The sequence below is a fragment of the Ambystoma mexicanum genome, chromosome 7p (assembly GCF_040938575.1).
Source record: "Ambystoma mexicanum isolate Mex_15411 chromosome 7p, UKY_AmexF1_1, whole genome shotgun sequence".
NCBI classification, from domain to species: Eukaryota; Metazoa; Chordata; class Amphibia; order Caudata; family Ambystomatidae; genus Ambystoma; species Ambystoma mexicanum.
Window position 1 is genome coordinate 68,656,212 of NC_090939.1, and position 16,685 is coordinate 68,672,896.

At 43.9% G+C, this 16,685-nt stretch overlaps 1 protein-coding gene across 2 annotated transcripts in view; it reads left to right on the forward strand.

Annotated features, from left to right (window-relative positions):
- The window catches only part of CFAP44 (cilia and flagella associated protein 44), a 1,393,686-nt gene that overhangs the window by 80,382 nt on the left and 1,296,619 nt on the right, over positions 1–16,685 (forward strand). For both annotated transcript variants that reach the window (XM_069635797.1, XM_069635796.1), the window contains one exon: positions 5,595–5,726. In XM_069635797.1, the coding sequence (XP_069491898.1) occupies positions 5,595–5,726 (132 nt within the window). The remainder of the gene's footprint in view (positions 1–5,594; positions 5,727–16,685) is intronic.

Below are 16,685 nucleotides of genomic sequence, written 5' to 3' on the forward strand. Positions count from 1 at the left end.
AGTCTCGCTTTACATCTTACCTCAGTTATTAATGATATTGTGGAGGATTTTGCACCAGAAATAACGTAAATTAGTAAAAGTTGAATCTTGCAAGATCTCCTGGTTTGACAACACAATCGTCACCCTTCGGCTTATAAAACAGAAAGCTGAGAGGGATTGAAGCAAGCACCCCTCTTGCTCTCAGACTATAAACAACCTGCAAAAAACCTGAAACGGGCCATTCTTGATTTAAAATCACATAGCTTTAGCCATCGGATTTCTTCTGCTAAATAGTACAGACGGGAGCTTTTTCTAATTCTTAGAGTTTGAGGGTAAATCTTCAAGTAAGAAAGACACAAGTGATCACAGTTGATGGGTGTTTATTGAACAATGAATGCTGTGTGCGGGTTGGAAAATCGCCTATTCTAAACCTAAATCTAAAATGGGAGCAAGCGCTGACCATTAAATAAAAATGAATGCAGTCCTAGTGGCAGCGTGTCAAAATAAAAAGGGCCTATACTAAGAAGCTTATTGCCAAAACCTCACAACTAATACAAAAAGGGGTGTGGGATAGTTTTTAAGAAAAGGAAGAAGTGTTCTCAAATAATATGTCAGGATGCGGTAGCTTAGGTCTCCCTTCCCCACGTTTTGGACACAGAATAAGATGGGCGCTTGGAGCACAGTACAGTCCCAGGCTTCTCTAGCACGAGACGACGGTTCTAATGGCAGCTCTCAGGACACACTCTCAGGCTTTTCTAGCACAAGATGATAGATCAGCTTTTAACCCTCTTATGGGCGCTGACCCTTCTCAATTGCTTATCACAATGTACCATAGTTCCTTTATCAAACAACTTTGGGTGACAACTTCACCCCTGAATCTCCTTTGGGTGTGCTCGCACCCCTCTTCTCGTTTTATCTTCTCGGGTGATGGCTTCACCCCTGGATCTCCCTCAGTCTGGCTCGGACCCCTCTTGCCTTTTTATCTTCTTGGGTGATGGCTTCACCCATGGATCTCCCTTGGTCGGGCTTGGACCCCTCTTTACTTTACATTGGGATCCACTTCCCTTTCTTTCACAGTGCTTGTATGACCACTTTGACCTATTTTGCCAGCCCTCCTACGGCCATTTGGTACTTGTAGTTTCTCTCATATGGGGCTCGACCAGTCTCTCGAGTTAGCACCCACGTGGTGCCGCTTTCCCTCTGTAGCTGGTCTCCTGTTCACACTTTTAACAGTTCATTCAAAGTTCATAAACTTTGGTTCAAAACTTGCCACTTTGCGATTCTCCCTCATCACAGCCTGTTTTTTTCCGGTTTTCCCCTAGACTCACCGGCTGTGTCGAACCGCTATGCTGTTGCCTTTGTGGAGTCAAGGCCGGTGCCATGGGTGCGGGAGCTTTTCTCGCCCATGCTTATTGGCAGAGGTTTGCCCCATGTACCGTTGACATCTGCTGCAGGACACTTGTGCTATTGTTTGCGGTCTTAACCTCTCTTCCATGAAGGCTCTCCGGGTCTGGGACGAAAAGGGCAAGGTCACTTCTCTCCTCGCCACCCTCTTGCTTCCTGCCACCTTTCTCCTTTGTTTGAACTGCCACATGGTAGCCATCTCGTCGTGCTGTCTGCTGTACTCACCTTTCTCATACTGTGCTCTCTTGCTCCACCTTTTATCCCTGTGGGGAAAAGGAAGGACCTTCCGGTGTGTGTGGTCTAGGTTAATTGCCTGACTTTGCCTGACTCTTATATTGGGACATGTCAGGTAAATGGTCCTGGTGTTATGTCGGGAAAAATTATTTGTGTCGGAAAAAGAAGGTGATAGAGTTTTCAGGTAATCTACAAGGTCAGAAGGGAAAGAGGTGTTACATGGAGGAAAAAAGCCTTGTATTGGGGTTTGTGGGGATCTCAAAAGGGTAGGGTTTGTGAGGATGGGAGCTGTTGGTTACATTTGACAGGGAGTTTACAAAATGATAATCCGAGGGACAGGATCATTGGGGTTCGTGAGGCATACAGGAATAGCTGGGATTGTGAAATGAACACACGGGATACTGGGGCCGCTAGTGTTTTGTCAGGGTAGACTGGGTGTTGGGAAAAGAATAATCAGAAGGACGTGAAAAAGAATGGTTGAGAGTTTTCGGGTAGAAAGCTAGAAAGCAGGGTTTCTGGGAGATGTGGTTTTCAACACTAGTAGGGTTTGTGTTCTTAGGGGATTTTCCAGATGGTGTTTGTTTGGTAGATTTTAATACAGGAGATTTTATAGGAGAAAGGAGGCCAACTGTGGCACAGCCCACAAAGGTCTCGGGGATCTCTCCATCCTCGTCATCTTCCCCCCCCTAACATACCATGTCTCACCTGGGGTATTCTCCCGAGCACAACCGGGGTTCCATTACCCAGGTGATCCTCCCTCACTGGTCCACCCCCAGGCACTGGATCCAACAGCCATGGCTATGTCCTACCCACCTGAATAAGAGATTCTCGAGGTTTTACTGGGAGAATACCCGTAGGTTTCTCACACTCAACAAAATGAACGTCCTAAGCTCACAGAAAATGTACCACTGTCCTTCTAGCATTTTTAAGGCCTCTATGGATACTCTTGCTCCATGGGTGACCAGACTTGTTAATCTTTCCTTTACTGAAGAAGACACACCTTTGGTTCTCAAGGAGGCCTGGATCACTCCTCTCCAGAAGAAGAGTAGCCTGGATCCTACCATAGCAAAACATTATCATCTCATAACAAATGTCCCTTTTTTACTTAAGATTCTGGACCATGTCGCTTATGTACAGCTTCAGGAATTTATAGAGAGCAACTATATACTCAATCCCCAACAGGCGGGTTTCAGATCGAGACATGGTACGGAGACTGCGATGCTGAACTTGAAATCCAATCTTGCCAGCATCATAGATAAAGGCCAGCCTGCGCTCCTTATGCTGCTCGACCTTTCCGCCGCCTTTGACTTAATTGACCATTCCTTGCTGGTGGCTAGGTTAGGCGAGCAGGCATATTGTTCCAGTTTAGCTTCCCTGTGTTTTTTGGTCTTTCCTCCGACCTAGGAATGCCAGAGTAGCTTTGGATAATGAGAGTTCAATTCCCCCATTGGTTACCTGTGGGGTTTCTCAGGGATCTTGCACAGCCTAATTGTGCCTAATATGTAGATGACAGCCAGGTCATGTTGGAACTATCTGGATGTTATAGGCAGAATGCGGGTGCGATCAATTCAATTTGAGTCCATTCATGAATGGATGATTACAAATTTCCTGGCTTTCAATGACGAGAAAACGGAACTTCTGATTACTGCGTCAGGTCAGAAAATCAAAAAACGTAGGCCAGATTATGACCGTTTTTTTATCGCAGGGAATAAAATTAAAGTTGGCAAGAAGGTTAAGACTGTGGGTGTCATTTTGTAACTCTGAATTTTCCATGAAGCCTCAGGTCGCCCAGGTTCGAACTTCATGTGGTTATGTCACTAAATTGTTGAACTGTATTCGGCCCTATATTTCACACGAAAAAAATCCTGATTAGCCACTGCTTTGTTGAAGTCACGCCTAGACTATTGTAACAGTCTTCTATTACATACCTCAAAAGCTAATATTCAGGCACTTCAAGTTACACAGATTGGTGCTGTTCGTGCCGTTCATGGCCTGTCTAGGAGAGACCATGTCACAGAAGCCAGGAGGGAACTTCACTGGCTTCCGATAAAACATTGTGTCACACACCAACTACTATCTCTTACCTTCAAGTGTTGTAAATGTGATGCCCTGTAGTATCATACGATCATATGACCCTCTCAAACTGGTTCAACTGAGGTTCAAGCTTACAAGCTTTGCAGGAACCATATTTGATGTTCAAGCCCCCTCCGCCTGGAACAAGCTCCCGCCGGATTTCAAACTCCCTGGTAGAGTTTAAGAAACTCACCAAGACTTCTTTGTTTAACCTGAACACAGACTAATTGCTTTGTTCTAATAATTTTTTGTAACCATCATTTTGTTTTGTTTTCTGTTTAGTTTGTGTTTTGTGTGCATTCTGAGGCCTATGGCATGTAGCAAATTACGCACATTTAAAATAAATGCATTATCCACTCTCATAAGCATTAAAGATATCTAGTTAACATATCATATGCCCAGAATGCTAGAGTAAACATATCTACGCTGACGAGCAGAAAATAAGAGAATGGACCTAGATATATGAATGGGGATACTAGTTCCGGAAGAAGGTCAGAGTAAGGACTACAGGGTTGAAGGGACTAAGTGGAACTTGTAATTCTCTAATAAAAAAATAAAAACATTTTTTTCCAAAGTGAATGATTTAAAACTGCTGAAGAGTGAATAATAAAAGAAGTTGAAGCATAATGCTAGCCTCTGGTCTTGACATAGAATTGAAGTCAATTGGCAAAAATACCCTGCTCTAAGATACATTTTTCATTGTTAGGATGGCAGAAGAATGCTCTGACATAGACTCTGCAGAAATCACATCTTCCAACCTTCTTGGGGCAATCTTAACAAATTAATGACTATCCTACCTCCTTTCAGATGGCTCTGACACCAACAAGCATGCTAGGAAAACAATTCACAGCGTTAACTCACCTTAATCAAAATATATATTTACTATGTTTTTGAAGCCAGTAAAAGACAGTAGTCACCTGACTTTGTGCAAGATTGTGATTAAAACCGAAATTGAAAAGATGTGGTTCACATAGAAATATTTTACAAAGAGGATGGACATGCCAATGTAGTTATTGCCTGTGAGCAAAGGTGGTCTCTCGACTTCGCATGGCTATGTTTTAAAGGTTCCATGTCATTTAATCGCAGGATGTTTTTTCGTGGGTTTTTTTACCGTGGATTTATTTTACCCCCTCAAACCCCCATCCCCTTTAATTTTTTAATCCACCCACACCCAATTTAAATAATTTTTTTAACCCCCCCCCCCAAAAAATGCGATGAGTTTTTTCGGCAAAAAAATCACAGTAAATAAACCTGCGATGAAAGGACGTCGTACCGTTTTAACTCCTACCCCTTATCAATACCTACACGGGTGAGCCCCCCCCTTTTTTGATATTGTTGTTCAATCATTGGCCTTCACCAGATTTGTGAGGCAGGGTCACACACCAGATCACATTATGACATTAAGGGACAATATCTAGCGTTATTGACCAGCTCCAAGTTCAGTGATGCTCTTAGCACTTACATTTGACATAGCTCTCGCCTCCTTTCTTCCACTACTGCCTTCCCAATCTTTCTCCCTTCAGCTGTTCCACCTCTCTATTCATGGTCAGTACTTCAGATGTTCACTTTAATTAACAAAGGAGATTTACGAGAACTAACCACTATCAACAGGTATAGTATTTCTAAAATAACTATGGATTCATATCCCTGGTTCTGTCTATAATTGTGTTTTGAGAGTTATCAAAGATTGATTGACACCAATGAGTAGCTCAAGTCAGTTTCCTAGTCACAATATTAAGCACTTGCATTCGTTCTTGACACATCTGAACCCGTTATGTTGAATGTGGGGATGAATTCATGAAATGTATATTCCTATGTCTATTCTGTGTTCGCATGAGACTCTTTCATCATCGGTTCTGCAGAAGTCCCATTGGGTTCACAGTTGTTGTTTAACATTTTCACAGACCCAACAGATGCTGAAAAGAAAGAATCAGAAGCCACTCAGCCTGAGGAAAATGACACAGGTGCCGGTCCATCCGATGCTCCAGCGGAAGATGGCGGAGAGAAAACCACTGAGGAAGAAGTGGCCCCTGCGGGTGAGTGACTGTGAAGAAACATGTTGTACAGTGGTATTGTTACCCTCAGACTGGGAATGATCATTTGGTGGCAATTTCCCATTGGTCTATGACCTAGTGAATGGAATTAAAGCTGTGATCCTGTGAATAATGATGAAATACATCACAGCAAACAAAGGGAACCTCCTGGGATCCTTGTTATTGACAGATGTTGATGTTGGGTTTGGTGAAGTGAACTGGAATCGTTTCCTTTTACTGGCTAGCCCCTTCAACGTCTGTGGTGACGAGTGGCAGATAAAGATAGCCAATGATGACACTAAGCATGTCACTCCCCTGTAATGACAATCTTATAACTACGCTGTACTTTTTCGCCATCCAATTAGCGTATGCAGCCAGTTAGCTTGCTCAGTGGGATGAGAACTTCCTCTGAGGCAAGAAGGCCCTTGTTCTAATAAAGTCAACCTTTCATCCATTTAAAGTTGACCAAATAAGTGCGATGACGTTAGATAATAAGAACCTTTATTTAAGCCCTGAGGATTCGTTTTGTGGTTCTTCATTAATTTTGATATAGTTATGATTATTATTATCTTTGCTTTTTTTACACATTTTTATACCAAATTCATAACAATTTTAAAAATAACAGAATAGGAATACTAATACAATTCATTGCTACATACCAATTTAAATAAAACATACTAAAAATGCACTGCTTTTATAGTTTTGTTTTATGCAATTTCATTCTCCCATTAATAGTTTTTGTCTATTAATCCACACATTCTTGAATCACATTTAGCGGGAGTGCTGTCTCATAGCCTGCAATCACTCCATCCCAAAACATTTCTGATAGTAAGCCTTCTTCTCTGTTTACAAACCTTTGGAGGTATTTCACTCTTATATCACAGGTGCCCCTACAGTCCATTAAAAGATGTCTAATGGTCTGTCTCCTGGGATATTTGCATGTCAGACAGAGTGTTTGTGCTTCTACACCACGCCCCCATTTGGTTAGCACTTCTCCTGTGTGGATTAGACTTAATCGAAATCTAAGGAAGGTCTGTCTTGCCCTCCAATCGGGAAATTGTCTAAAATATTTTGGCAAGAAGCCACGTTTTTTGTCAAAAATTGAATGGGAAATTGCCAAAGTCACTTTGCGCATTCCTTCAATTGTTGTAATCCAGTCCGATCTTTCATTACCTTTTTGACTTTCAAGGGATTATGGAGTAGTGTTATCACATGACTTTGTTTCTTTCAATATCCCAAGTACAATAGAATCTAGACTTGATGACAAAGCCGATTTAGAATGTTTCAGGTGGGCTTTTATGTCGGCATATAATGTATCCACCTGTGATGTTATTATCAGGCGATAAAGATATACCAACTTCCATTCTGCATGATATCTCAGTGATCTTAAGCCTAGTTTGTATCTGCAACTACATGTTTATAGACTGGGGGAGACCAAGGACATTCTTCAAAATTTGACCTTCCAACTTTTGCTAATTCAAATCCCATGCTAATGGTTTAGCCTCTAAGCCGTAGAGGATCACTTGGATTACCTTCACTAGATCGAATTTAATCACTGGGATTATAGAGTATTTACAATATTTCACCAGTCATTTTTTCATTTGGGATGTTAGTTGCGGGATCTTCTCCCTGATATCTATATCAATTTGGGCAATTGTTATTATTAAGTACCAAAATTGTGCAGCAGTTTTGTGAGGTTGCAAGTTCTTGTCATAAACCAATAGTTAAAATATCCAGTTGCCCGTTGATTCTAAAAGCGACTTAAGGTGGACAACTTGTCATTAAGACTTGATGGGCCCTGTAAGCGTGCAGAAGGAGATAGAAGAGACAGGTGGCATATTTATTTGGGCTAAAGATTTTGATTGATTCACAATCAAAGAAAAGGGGGTTGGGGAAAGGCCTAACCTTCCCGAATTGCTATGAGTAATTGCCCTGCATCAGCCAAAGAATACTGTGGACCTGGTCAGGATGTCCGTCAAACAAACATGCCCACCGTCCTGTGTCTAAACCTATTTCTGTCCTTACACTCTCAATCTAACTAAAGGAAAAAAGGGGTGCCTCCTTAACTCCAGAAGGAGGTCTCTCCCATTTTGGATGTTGACACCAAAACGCAGTTCTTCTGCAAAAGAATGTCTATAGTTCAATGTTCACTATTCACCAGTTCAGTCAATTTAAAGATAACCCAGTTCCCCTCTCTCCTCGGGAGAGCCTTGTGAAAATAATGACGCCAGGCGAACAAGACTCCAACGGGAGTTTATTGGTTAAGACAAACGTGACAGCAGGCACTTAACCGAGCGGCAGCTCCAACTGACCTCAGCTGACGCACCGGTCCCGGCACATCAAAACTAAACATTCCTAAAACCTTATGACTCATAAGAGAGTTGCTCTGTACGAAATACACACCACACAGTACTCTCGTGAATCAACATACAAGGATATGTGAATACATAATGGTGCTGTGCACTTTGCCCATCACAACACATCTCACCCCTTACATTTGGAATAGATTTATTTTACATAGTAGTCTTTAAACCAACTGGGTTTGTTCTTGACTCTTCCTGACCTTGTCTCTGTTCCAATTCTTGTTAAACCATTATCATCAGAGTCTCCATCCGACAGCTGATTGCTTCCCTTATCACAAAACTCATCAAGATTGTTGTTACCTTCATTGCATTCACGGTATTCATTGCTTTCAACCCCAACTGGACATTTCGCTTATCGGGACATCGACCAACATTCACCTCCCTCCATAATGACCACATTGCCCCTTATAGCAGATATCTTTTTAGGACCAATATATTTGCTCACCACACACTTGGACGCAAGTCTGAGATTCTTAATGAGTACAAGATCTCCCACTTTCCAAGTGTTCACCTTGGCCTTCATATCCTCATCAAACCTCCCTTTGTACACATCCTGTGCCTCCTTGATGAGTGTCATTATTTTTCCTTGGTCAACATTGGCACTTTTAGCCAAATCCAGCCAACCTGGACAAAGCTTCGTGCCAGGTTGCCTTCCTTTAAGAGACATGAATGGAGAAATGTTTGTAACTGAGTGTGGCGTAGTACAATAGTTCCATATCATTTCCTTCAAAACACAAGGCCATTTCAATCCTGAAGCCATAGCTAGTTGTAGACCACCCTTTATAAACCTATTAGCTCTCTCCACAAGGCCATTAGCCCTGGGGTGATAGAAAGCTGTTTTAATGTGCTTGATGCAGAATTTTTTCAAAGAATTTTGCATTCTCTCAGAACAAAATTGCACCACATTATCAGTGACCAACTCTGCCGGGAAACCCTCTCTGTAAAACACTTCTTCGAAAAATAGCACCATTTCAGCAGTGGTAGCCTCACGTATAGGCTTCCATTCAATCCATTTGGAATGGTAATCTACTAACACTACGAAATATTTGTATCCATCACCAAGATTCTGTATTGGCCCAATCAGATCAACCGCAACTTTTTGCCACGGCTCACTAGGTACTTTAACAGGCGTAATTGGCACTTCTCTGACGATCCTGGTCTTGTCACTTTTCTCACACTCTCGACAGCCTCTGACACACTTTTCCGCATCACTATCAATCCCCGGCCACCAAAAGGACTGCCGCAAGTACCTCTTCGTTCCCCCCATACCTAGATGTCCTTGATGCGCTATGTTTACTAAATGAGATCTAACTCCACTGCTTCCTTTCCTGAGTTTGCACCCATCCTCGGACAAGCTTAACACATCTCTCACCCCAAAATACCTCTCATATTCCTTCCCAATCACATTCTTGTGAGGCCATCCTTCTTTAGTCCACACCTTGACTTGTTTCAATTTCGTGTCCTCATCATCAGCACTTACCCATCTCTCCTTATCAATGGCATCATATTCAATCTCAGCAATACTAACAGTTTGATATTCCGGCATCTCACCACTTCCACCATCTCCCACAGGCAACCTAGACAAACAATCCGCAACCATGTTCTCCTTCCCAGGAATGTAGCACACTCTGAAGTTATAGCTCATGAGTTCCACCATCCACCTCGAAATCCTAGGAGACCCTTTGCCCACTCTGAACTATTCATCAGTTGAACTAAGGTCTTGTGATCTGTTCGGACAAGGAAAGCACAACCCCACAGAAAAAATCTAAAGTGTGTGATGGCCCATAAAACAGCCAAAGCGCCTCTCTCAATAACAGAATAATTCTTTTCTGCTCCTCTGAGCGGCCTGGACGCAAATGCAATGACATGTTCAGTCTTACCAGAATCAAACTGAGTCAGGGTAGCTCCCGATCCTAGTGTACTTGCATCAACTGAAAGCAGGGTCTTCCTACCTGATATAAATCCCCCTAAAGACGGTGCCTTGGCTATCCCTTCCTTAATCTGCTGAAATGCCTCTTGACACTCTTCGGACCACTCATACCTCATCCCTTTCTTTAATAAATCTCTCAATGGAGATGAGATGGATGCAAATCCACCCACACATTTATGGTAATATTCCGCTAGTCCCATGAAAGAACGTAATTGGTCCTTGTCCTGAGGCTGGGGAGCATTACTGATACTTTCCACTAGTGACTTCTTGGGAGAAATGCCTTCTTTAGAAATCCTGTGTCCCAGGTATTCCACTTCCCCAACAGCTATCCTACATTTGCTCCTCTGGACTGTCAACCCTGCTTCTCTTAGTTTACATAACACAGCCCTAAGTGCCTTGTCATGCTCTGGCTCATCACTAGCAAATATCAAAATATCATCTTGAAATACTGTTACATTTTCCAGACCCTTCAACACCTCCTCCATCACCCTTTGCAACACAGAGGCAGCTGAGGCTAGCCCAAAGGGCATGCAATTGTATTTGAACGTGCCTTCGGGTGTGATAAAGGCCGTAAGTTGTTGTGACTCTCTGGACAAAGGAACTTGGTGATAGGCAGCAGAGAGGTCAATAACCGAAAACACCTTTGGCTCACCAAGGGTGGATAGCGTTTCTGAAATGTTGGGCAAAGGATGCCTTTCCACTAATATACTATGATTAAGACTGCGTAGGTCTACACACAACCTCAATTTCCCATTGTTTTTAGCCACAAGCACTATAGGTGACAACCACTCCGTAGCCGCCACAGGCTCAATCACACCTTTGCAAACTAAATCATCCAGTTCACTACGCAGTTGCGCTCTCATGTTTAACGGCACATGCCTCACTTTATGAACAATAGGTTGAGCATCCCTCTTCAGTTTTATATGATGCTCAAAATGCCTGAGCCTGCCCAGATTCTCAGAGAAAACTTCTGGAAACTCTTTAGACCATACGTCATCGATCTCCGCAATGGTAACGGGTTCAAGAGCACTGGCCTGCACCCTGACCCTCAAATTTTATTGTTCCTCCCAACCCAATAGGGAGGCACCCTTCTTTGCGACCAGAATGTTAGCCTTGCATTCCTTCCCTTTATATGCAACTCTTGCGGAAAATTGACCCAAAATTTCAATTGGCGACTCTCCATAACCACAGGGTTGAATGTTAGGTGGGTTCAGAATTGTTCCATCCCTCTTCAGAGTTCTCTTCAAGGTGTCTTCCGATATGATGGTCCAGGGAGAGCATGTGTCTACCTTCATAACTATTTCTCGACCATCAATCATGAACACATCCAACGGCCCCTCCTTCTCTCCTCCAATGGCTGATACTTCAAACGCGTGTCTGGGACTCGAGTCCTGTGCAGTGGACACTTCCTGTATATTGTAGCTCAAACGAACACTTTCCTCGTTGTCGTTCCTGGATTCCAGGAGATTTATCGATGAGCCCTTGCAAACATTAGCAAAGTGTCCCTTGCCTCTGCACTTGAAGCATTCAGCAAATTTCGCTGGGCAAGAAGGGTAATTTGATCCATGTCTGACGCTGCCACATCTGGTACATTTCATGCTCAACGCTCCCTTTCGGTTCATATTGACACTCGGATTCCTCTTCAGAACAACAGCACACACAGCTTGGGCACTTTTGTTTGTCAACTCTCAGTTCCTTAACATATTTTGATGTTTGCTCTATACTCCTGGCTAAATCCACAGCCTCCTCCAGCTTCATGTCCTTGGTTAATAACTTTTCTTGGATCCTGACATTGTTCGTAAACCTCACCAACTGGTCTCTGATGAGTGAGTCAGAGAGGTGTTCAAATTTGCAAAAGTGACTTAGCGTCCTCAAGGAGGCTATGTACGATTCCACTGACTCTGAGGGCTCCTGCACGCGCTGGAAGAACCTGTGCCTCTCAAAAGTCACATTCTTTCTCGGTTCAAAGTGATCCTCCAATTGTTTGAGGGCATAAGAATACTCATCGACATCTTCAGCTTCGGCGCTATGACCTCTGCTTTGTCCATCAAACACAGTGCGCCCTTCTCTTCCCAGATTATGGAGCAATAATGCCTTTTTACGAGCCGCACTGAACCTCTCTCCACCCATCGCTACCAAGTAGTTCTCGAATATGTTCTTCCACCTGTCTCACCTGATGGAGGGACGGCCAGGCTTGTTCAGGAACGGCACAGGTGGGGGTATCATCGCGGCCGACAACAGAGGCTAACTGTGTGAGGCAACAGTGCAGGGAACTTCGATTGATTGCAGGGTCATTCAGTAGTTCATTGAGAGTGCGTCACAATGCCCCTCCACAAAGACAGGGAGATTCCAAAGAAAGGAATGAAAGGGCGTTGTTCGGCAACCTAATAACAATGTCAGCATGGAAGGGAAGCTCTTCCCACGTCAGAGGGAGACACGCACTTCCTCACAGATGCTCGAGCTCAGGAGGCTGCAGGCGCGTGGAATAGCTTGCTTTCAGTCTTGAGCCGGGCTGCAACAACGTTGCGAGCACGCGCTAATTTGGGAAGCGCAGCACAACGCCACACCAGGCCCCCACCCTCCAGGGTACGCCTCCTGACCTGGTCTTGATCCTGCTTCCACTGGACTCGATCCGCACTGCCTGCTGTCACTCACAGAAGCAGGATGAACAGCGTTGGTCCGACGCAGCCCCAGCAGGGGAAAGAAAACGAGCCAGTAGCACGACCATCCTCGTCGATGAACCAGTGGCACGACAATCCTCGTCGCCAATGTGAAAATAATGACGCCAGGAGAACAAGACTCCAACGGGAGTTTATTGGTTAAGACAAACGTGACAGCAGGCACTTAACCGAGCGGCAGCTCCAACTGAACTCAACTGAGGCAATGGTCCCGGCACATAAAAACCAAACATTCCTAGAACCTTATGACTCATAATAGAGTTGCTCTGTACGAAATACACACCACACAGTACTCTCGTGAATCAACATACAAGGATATGTGAATACATAATGGTGCTGTGCACTTTGCCCATCACAACAAGCCTCTTCCTGGGTTTCTGATTCCCCTTATTCACAAAATAACATTCCAAGAAATCCTTTGGGGAATTCTTCTTCCCCAGCTCGTAAGCACAAAGAATGATCCTTCCCAGTCTCTTTTCAGGCCTGGTTCACTAACCTGCCAGACCTCACTGTGGACTTTTCCAATAGTGTATCAAGTCTGGTTCACTCGCCTGCCAGACTTGATTTCCACAGCTCTCACTTTCAAAGACCTTTATGATTTGGGCTCCATCCCACTGGTTATACTTCTTCTTGTTTTCCACAGGTGACCTTTGCCTGCTTTCATCTGGGTCCCAGACCCAGTTCCTATGGCTCCTTGTCCACTTGTTACCTAGTGTCCACTTGAACAGGCCTTGTATACTCTCCTGCCAGCTACTGTCCCACCTAGGTGTACTCTCAATGTTCATATTTGATTATTTCCTCTCCCATTTCCTTGTGTCCTTTTGTTTATAAATCGAACATTTATCAAGACTTATAGTACATTTAAATTGCGGTAATACACTTCCAAATTAAAAAATATATATAATTCAGTGAAAAAAACTTTGTTAAAGGGACGTTATGGTTCAAAGTAAAACCGAAAAACCCCTGAAATTCGGCAGTTATGGTAAGATAAGCAACCATAACTCGCGCCACCGTGCACTGCTAACACTAACACCCAGGACATCAAAGATGACATCACAAATGTGATTGTGCTGAAAGATTTCTTTTGAAGAAGTGTAGCAAAAACGTAAGACACGATAAAGATGAAATTTCTGAGACAAAACCACTTTTGTATATTATATCACTTTGAGAAAGATCGTTGGCACACGCAGAGTCGTATTTTGGGACTGCACTACACTTGGACAATGGAAAATGCAATTATAATGTAAGTAACCCTTTAGATTATTTTATACCAGAATATAATAACAATAGTGTGGCATTAAAGCCCGGTCAAGTTGTACTTGTTAGTTCAATGTGGCATATTGTTTTCTACCGCGCACTATCACCGCCGAATTGCTCCCCTGTCGTTTAGAGGGCTCTGAAAAAGGCAGATGACACAGGATGGTTTAATAGAAATAATTTAACCGGTCTGTAGCCGGTCAAGCGCTCTACTCGCTGTGCCACTTCACTGTAGCCGGTCAAGTGGCACAGCGAGTAGAGCGCTCGCTTTGACATCCGTGCACAGCTTGCTAACGCAGGTTCGAATCCCAGCATGGCCAAACTCGGCCTTTCATCCTTCCCTGGTCGATAAATGAGCACCACACACCGTGGGTAATAATAAGCAGCGCTGAGGTACCTGACGGTTCTTAGCGCTATATAAATGCGAAAATCTTATTATTTTATTATTAACATTCTCTGTTGCACTATCTTCGCTAGCAAATAGTTTCACACCCTAATAAATAAAATGCATATTTTTAATAAAGATCGGCTGGTGAGACTAATTTATGTTTTTTAAAACGGGTACGTTGCCCCATTTTGCCAATGTCACGATTTTCAGACTCCAGCGGATGGATTGTTCAACTGCCAGGTGCAGCTCCATGTAAGCAACTTCATGACCCTCACCATTTTATGGGACAATCGCCAAGGACCAATATGCCCTTGCGCAGTACTAGCGGCTAGAAGCAACATACCAACCATTACCCTGTAACGTCACGGAGAGAGGCGGGGAATATGAATGCTTTCATAATGTCAGGCTTAGGGGCGGGAGATATGATTTAGTGTCGCAAAAGCAAGTCAACCAGGTCAATAGCGCCAGTCATAGGATTATCACATAATGTCGGTGCACACCAGCCTGATTTATCGTTTCTTTAGTGGACAAAAACTCGGGTGAGGCCCATAGGAAATTGTACTATCAGCGGACAAAAGGAGGGTTCGTAGAACACTTTCAATCTGACAATGAACAATACAAACAACTTTCTCAGAACACCCCCATTTTGTGTAATTGCAACCATTTCGGGACACCGCAAGTGTTCTTAGAACACATTCAACTTGACAGATTACAATACGGACAGCGTCCTCAGGACACCCCCAGTTTGTGTATTTACGAACATTTAAATACACCGCAAGTGTTTTAGCTCAATTTTACCTTCCTTGCGAACAAAAAGGACACATACTCTGTCCTCTGAACACCCCACCATTTAGTTTATTTACAAAATGTCAGAACAGCCGTGTTCTCCGCGGACAAATCGAACACAACAAAAGCGTATAGCACATAAAAAAACAAAATATTGAACCTATCTCATACTCCCCCCACCCTCCCCAAACATTCTTGCACACCAACACACTCCACTAAATACAATTTTTAATCCAAGTTTCACCGTGCTGTCCGCGGTCGACGGCGAATACAAGATGGCGGGCGCCACAGAAAATCTGACGCGCTCCACGCCCCACGCCGTCCAATCAGCAAACACGTCGCATGTCCGCGGACATGGCGCAAGCCCATGGGCCAATCGGGGTGCTGTCCGCGAGCGAACAGGGAAGTCCATCCGCGAAGCGAACACAGATATCACTAATTTTGTTGCCTTACATTTTGGTCATTTTTTTTAAAACTACTGGACGGATTTACACCAAATTTGCAAAAGCACGCTTTTGGGACCAAGCCGCCGCTCCTGCCGCAAATTTGGTGTAAATCCGTCCAGCGGTTCGGGCTGTAGCGGTGCGCAAAGTTTTTTCCCATTATGTCTATATGAAAAAACACAAGTTTTGGGACCCCCCTATAACTTTGCCCCCCCTGGACCAAACCTCTCGAAACTTTGCAAAAAAATCCAGACTGGGCCATATACTTGTTTTGCAAAGTTTGGTGAGGATTCGTCCAGAGGGAGCGAAGTTAAAAGCCACCCAAATAGTGCTCTTCCTATGGAAACACCAACTTAACCATAACTACATGGACTCTACCGCGTCCATGTAATATCTTTTTTTTCAGTTTACAGCAATATCGCAATTCACAATGGCCCTCATTAGGACCCTGGCGGAGAGGGTTTTACGCCGGCGGAGTGCATGGCGTACCTCTCCGCCAGACTACGAGTTCCCGTAGCGCCATGGAGGATTTTTACGCCTGCTTTTTGCAGGCGGAGAAATCCATGGCGCTACGAGACTTGTCGTTAATTACGCCACCGCATTTTACGGTGGCGTAATTAACGCCTTCCCCACTCCCATTATACCCTATGGGGCAAGAATGGGAATGGGGAAGGGTAAAATGGGGATTGGGGACTTACCGCCCCGCCAAGGTCGGCATGGGGCGGTAAGTCCGCCAACCACCCTGGCGGAGTTGGCAGCTTAGCGCCATGGACCATGGTGCAAATTGCACCATGGTCCTCCGCCAGGGTCGTAATGAGGCCCAATGTAAATTCTCAGCAATAAAATGACACCCCTCATCAATTACATGAATATCTGCATACCATACTAATTATACACATTCATTCACTAGCACATCCTCGCAGAACACATAACATCTACTGTAACCCAATATCAATGCTGGGGAAACAGACCACCAACATGTTTTCAACTCTTGTAAACACCTATAGCTTATAACAATGTGTGTCTATTTCTTCATTGATCTGTCAACAAGTGTTTCAGCAGGTTCTCATTAGCCATTGGATAAGGCTAAATACTGCTCTTTCCTTCATCAGGACAG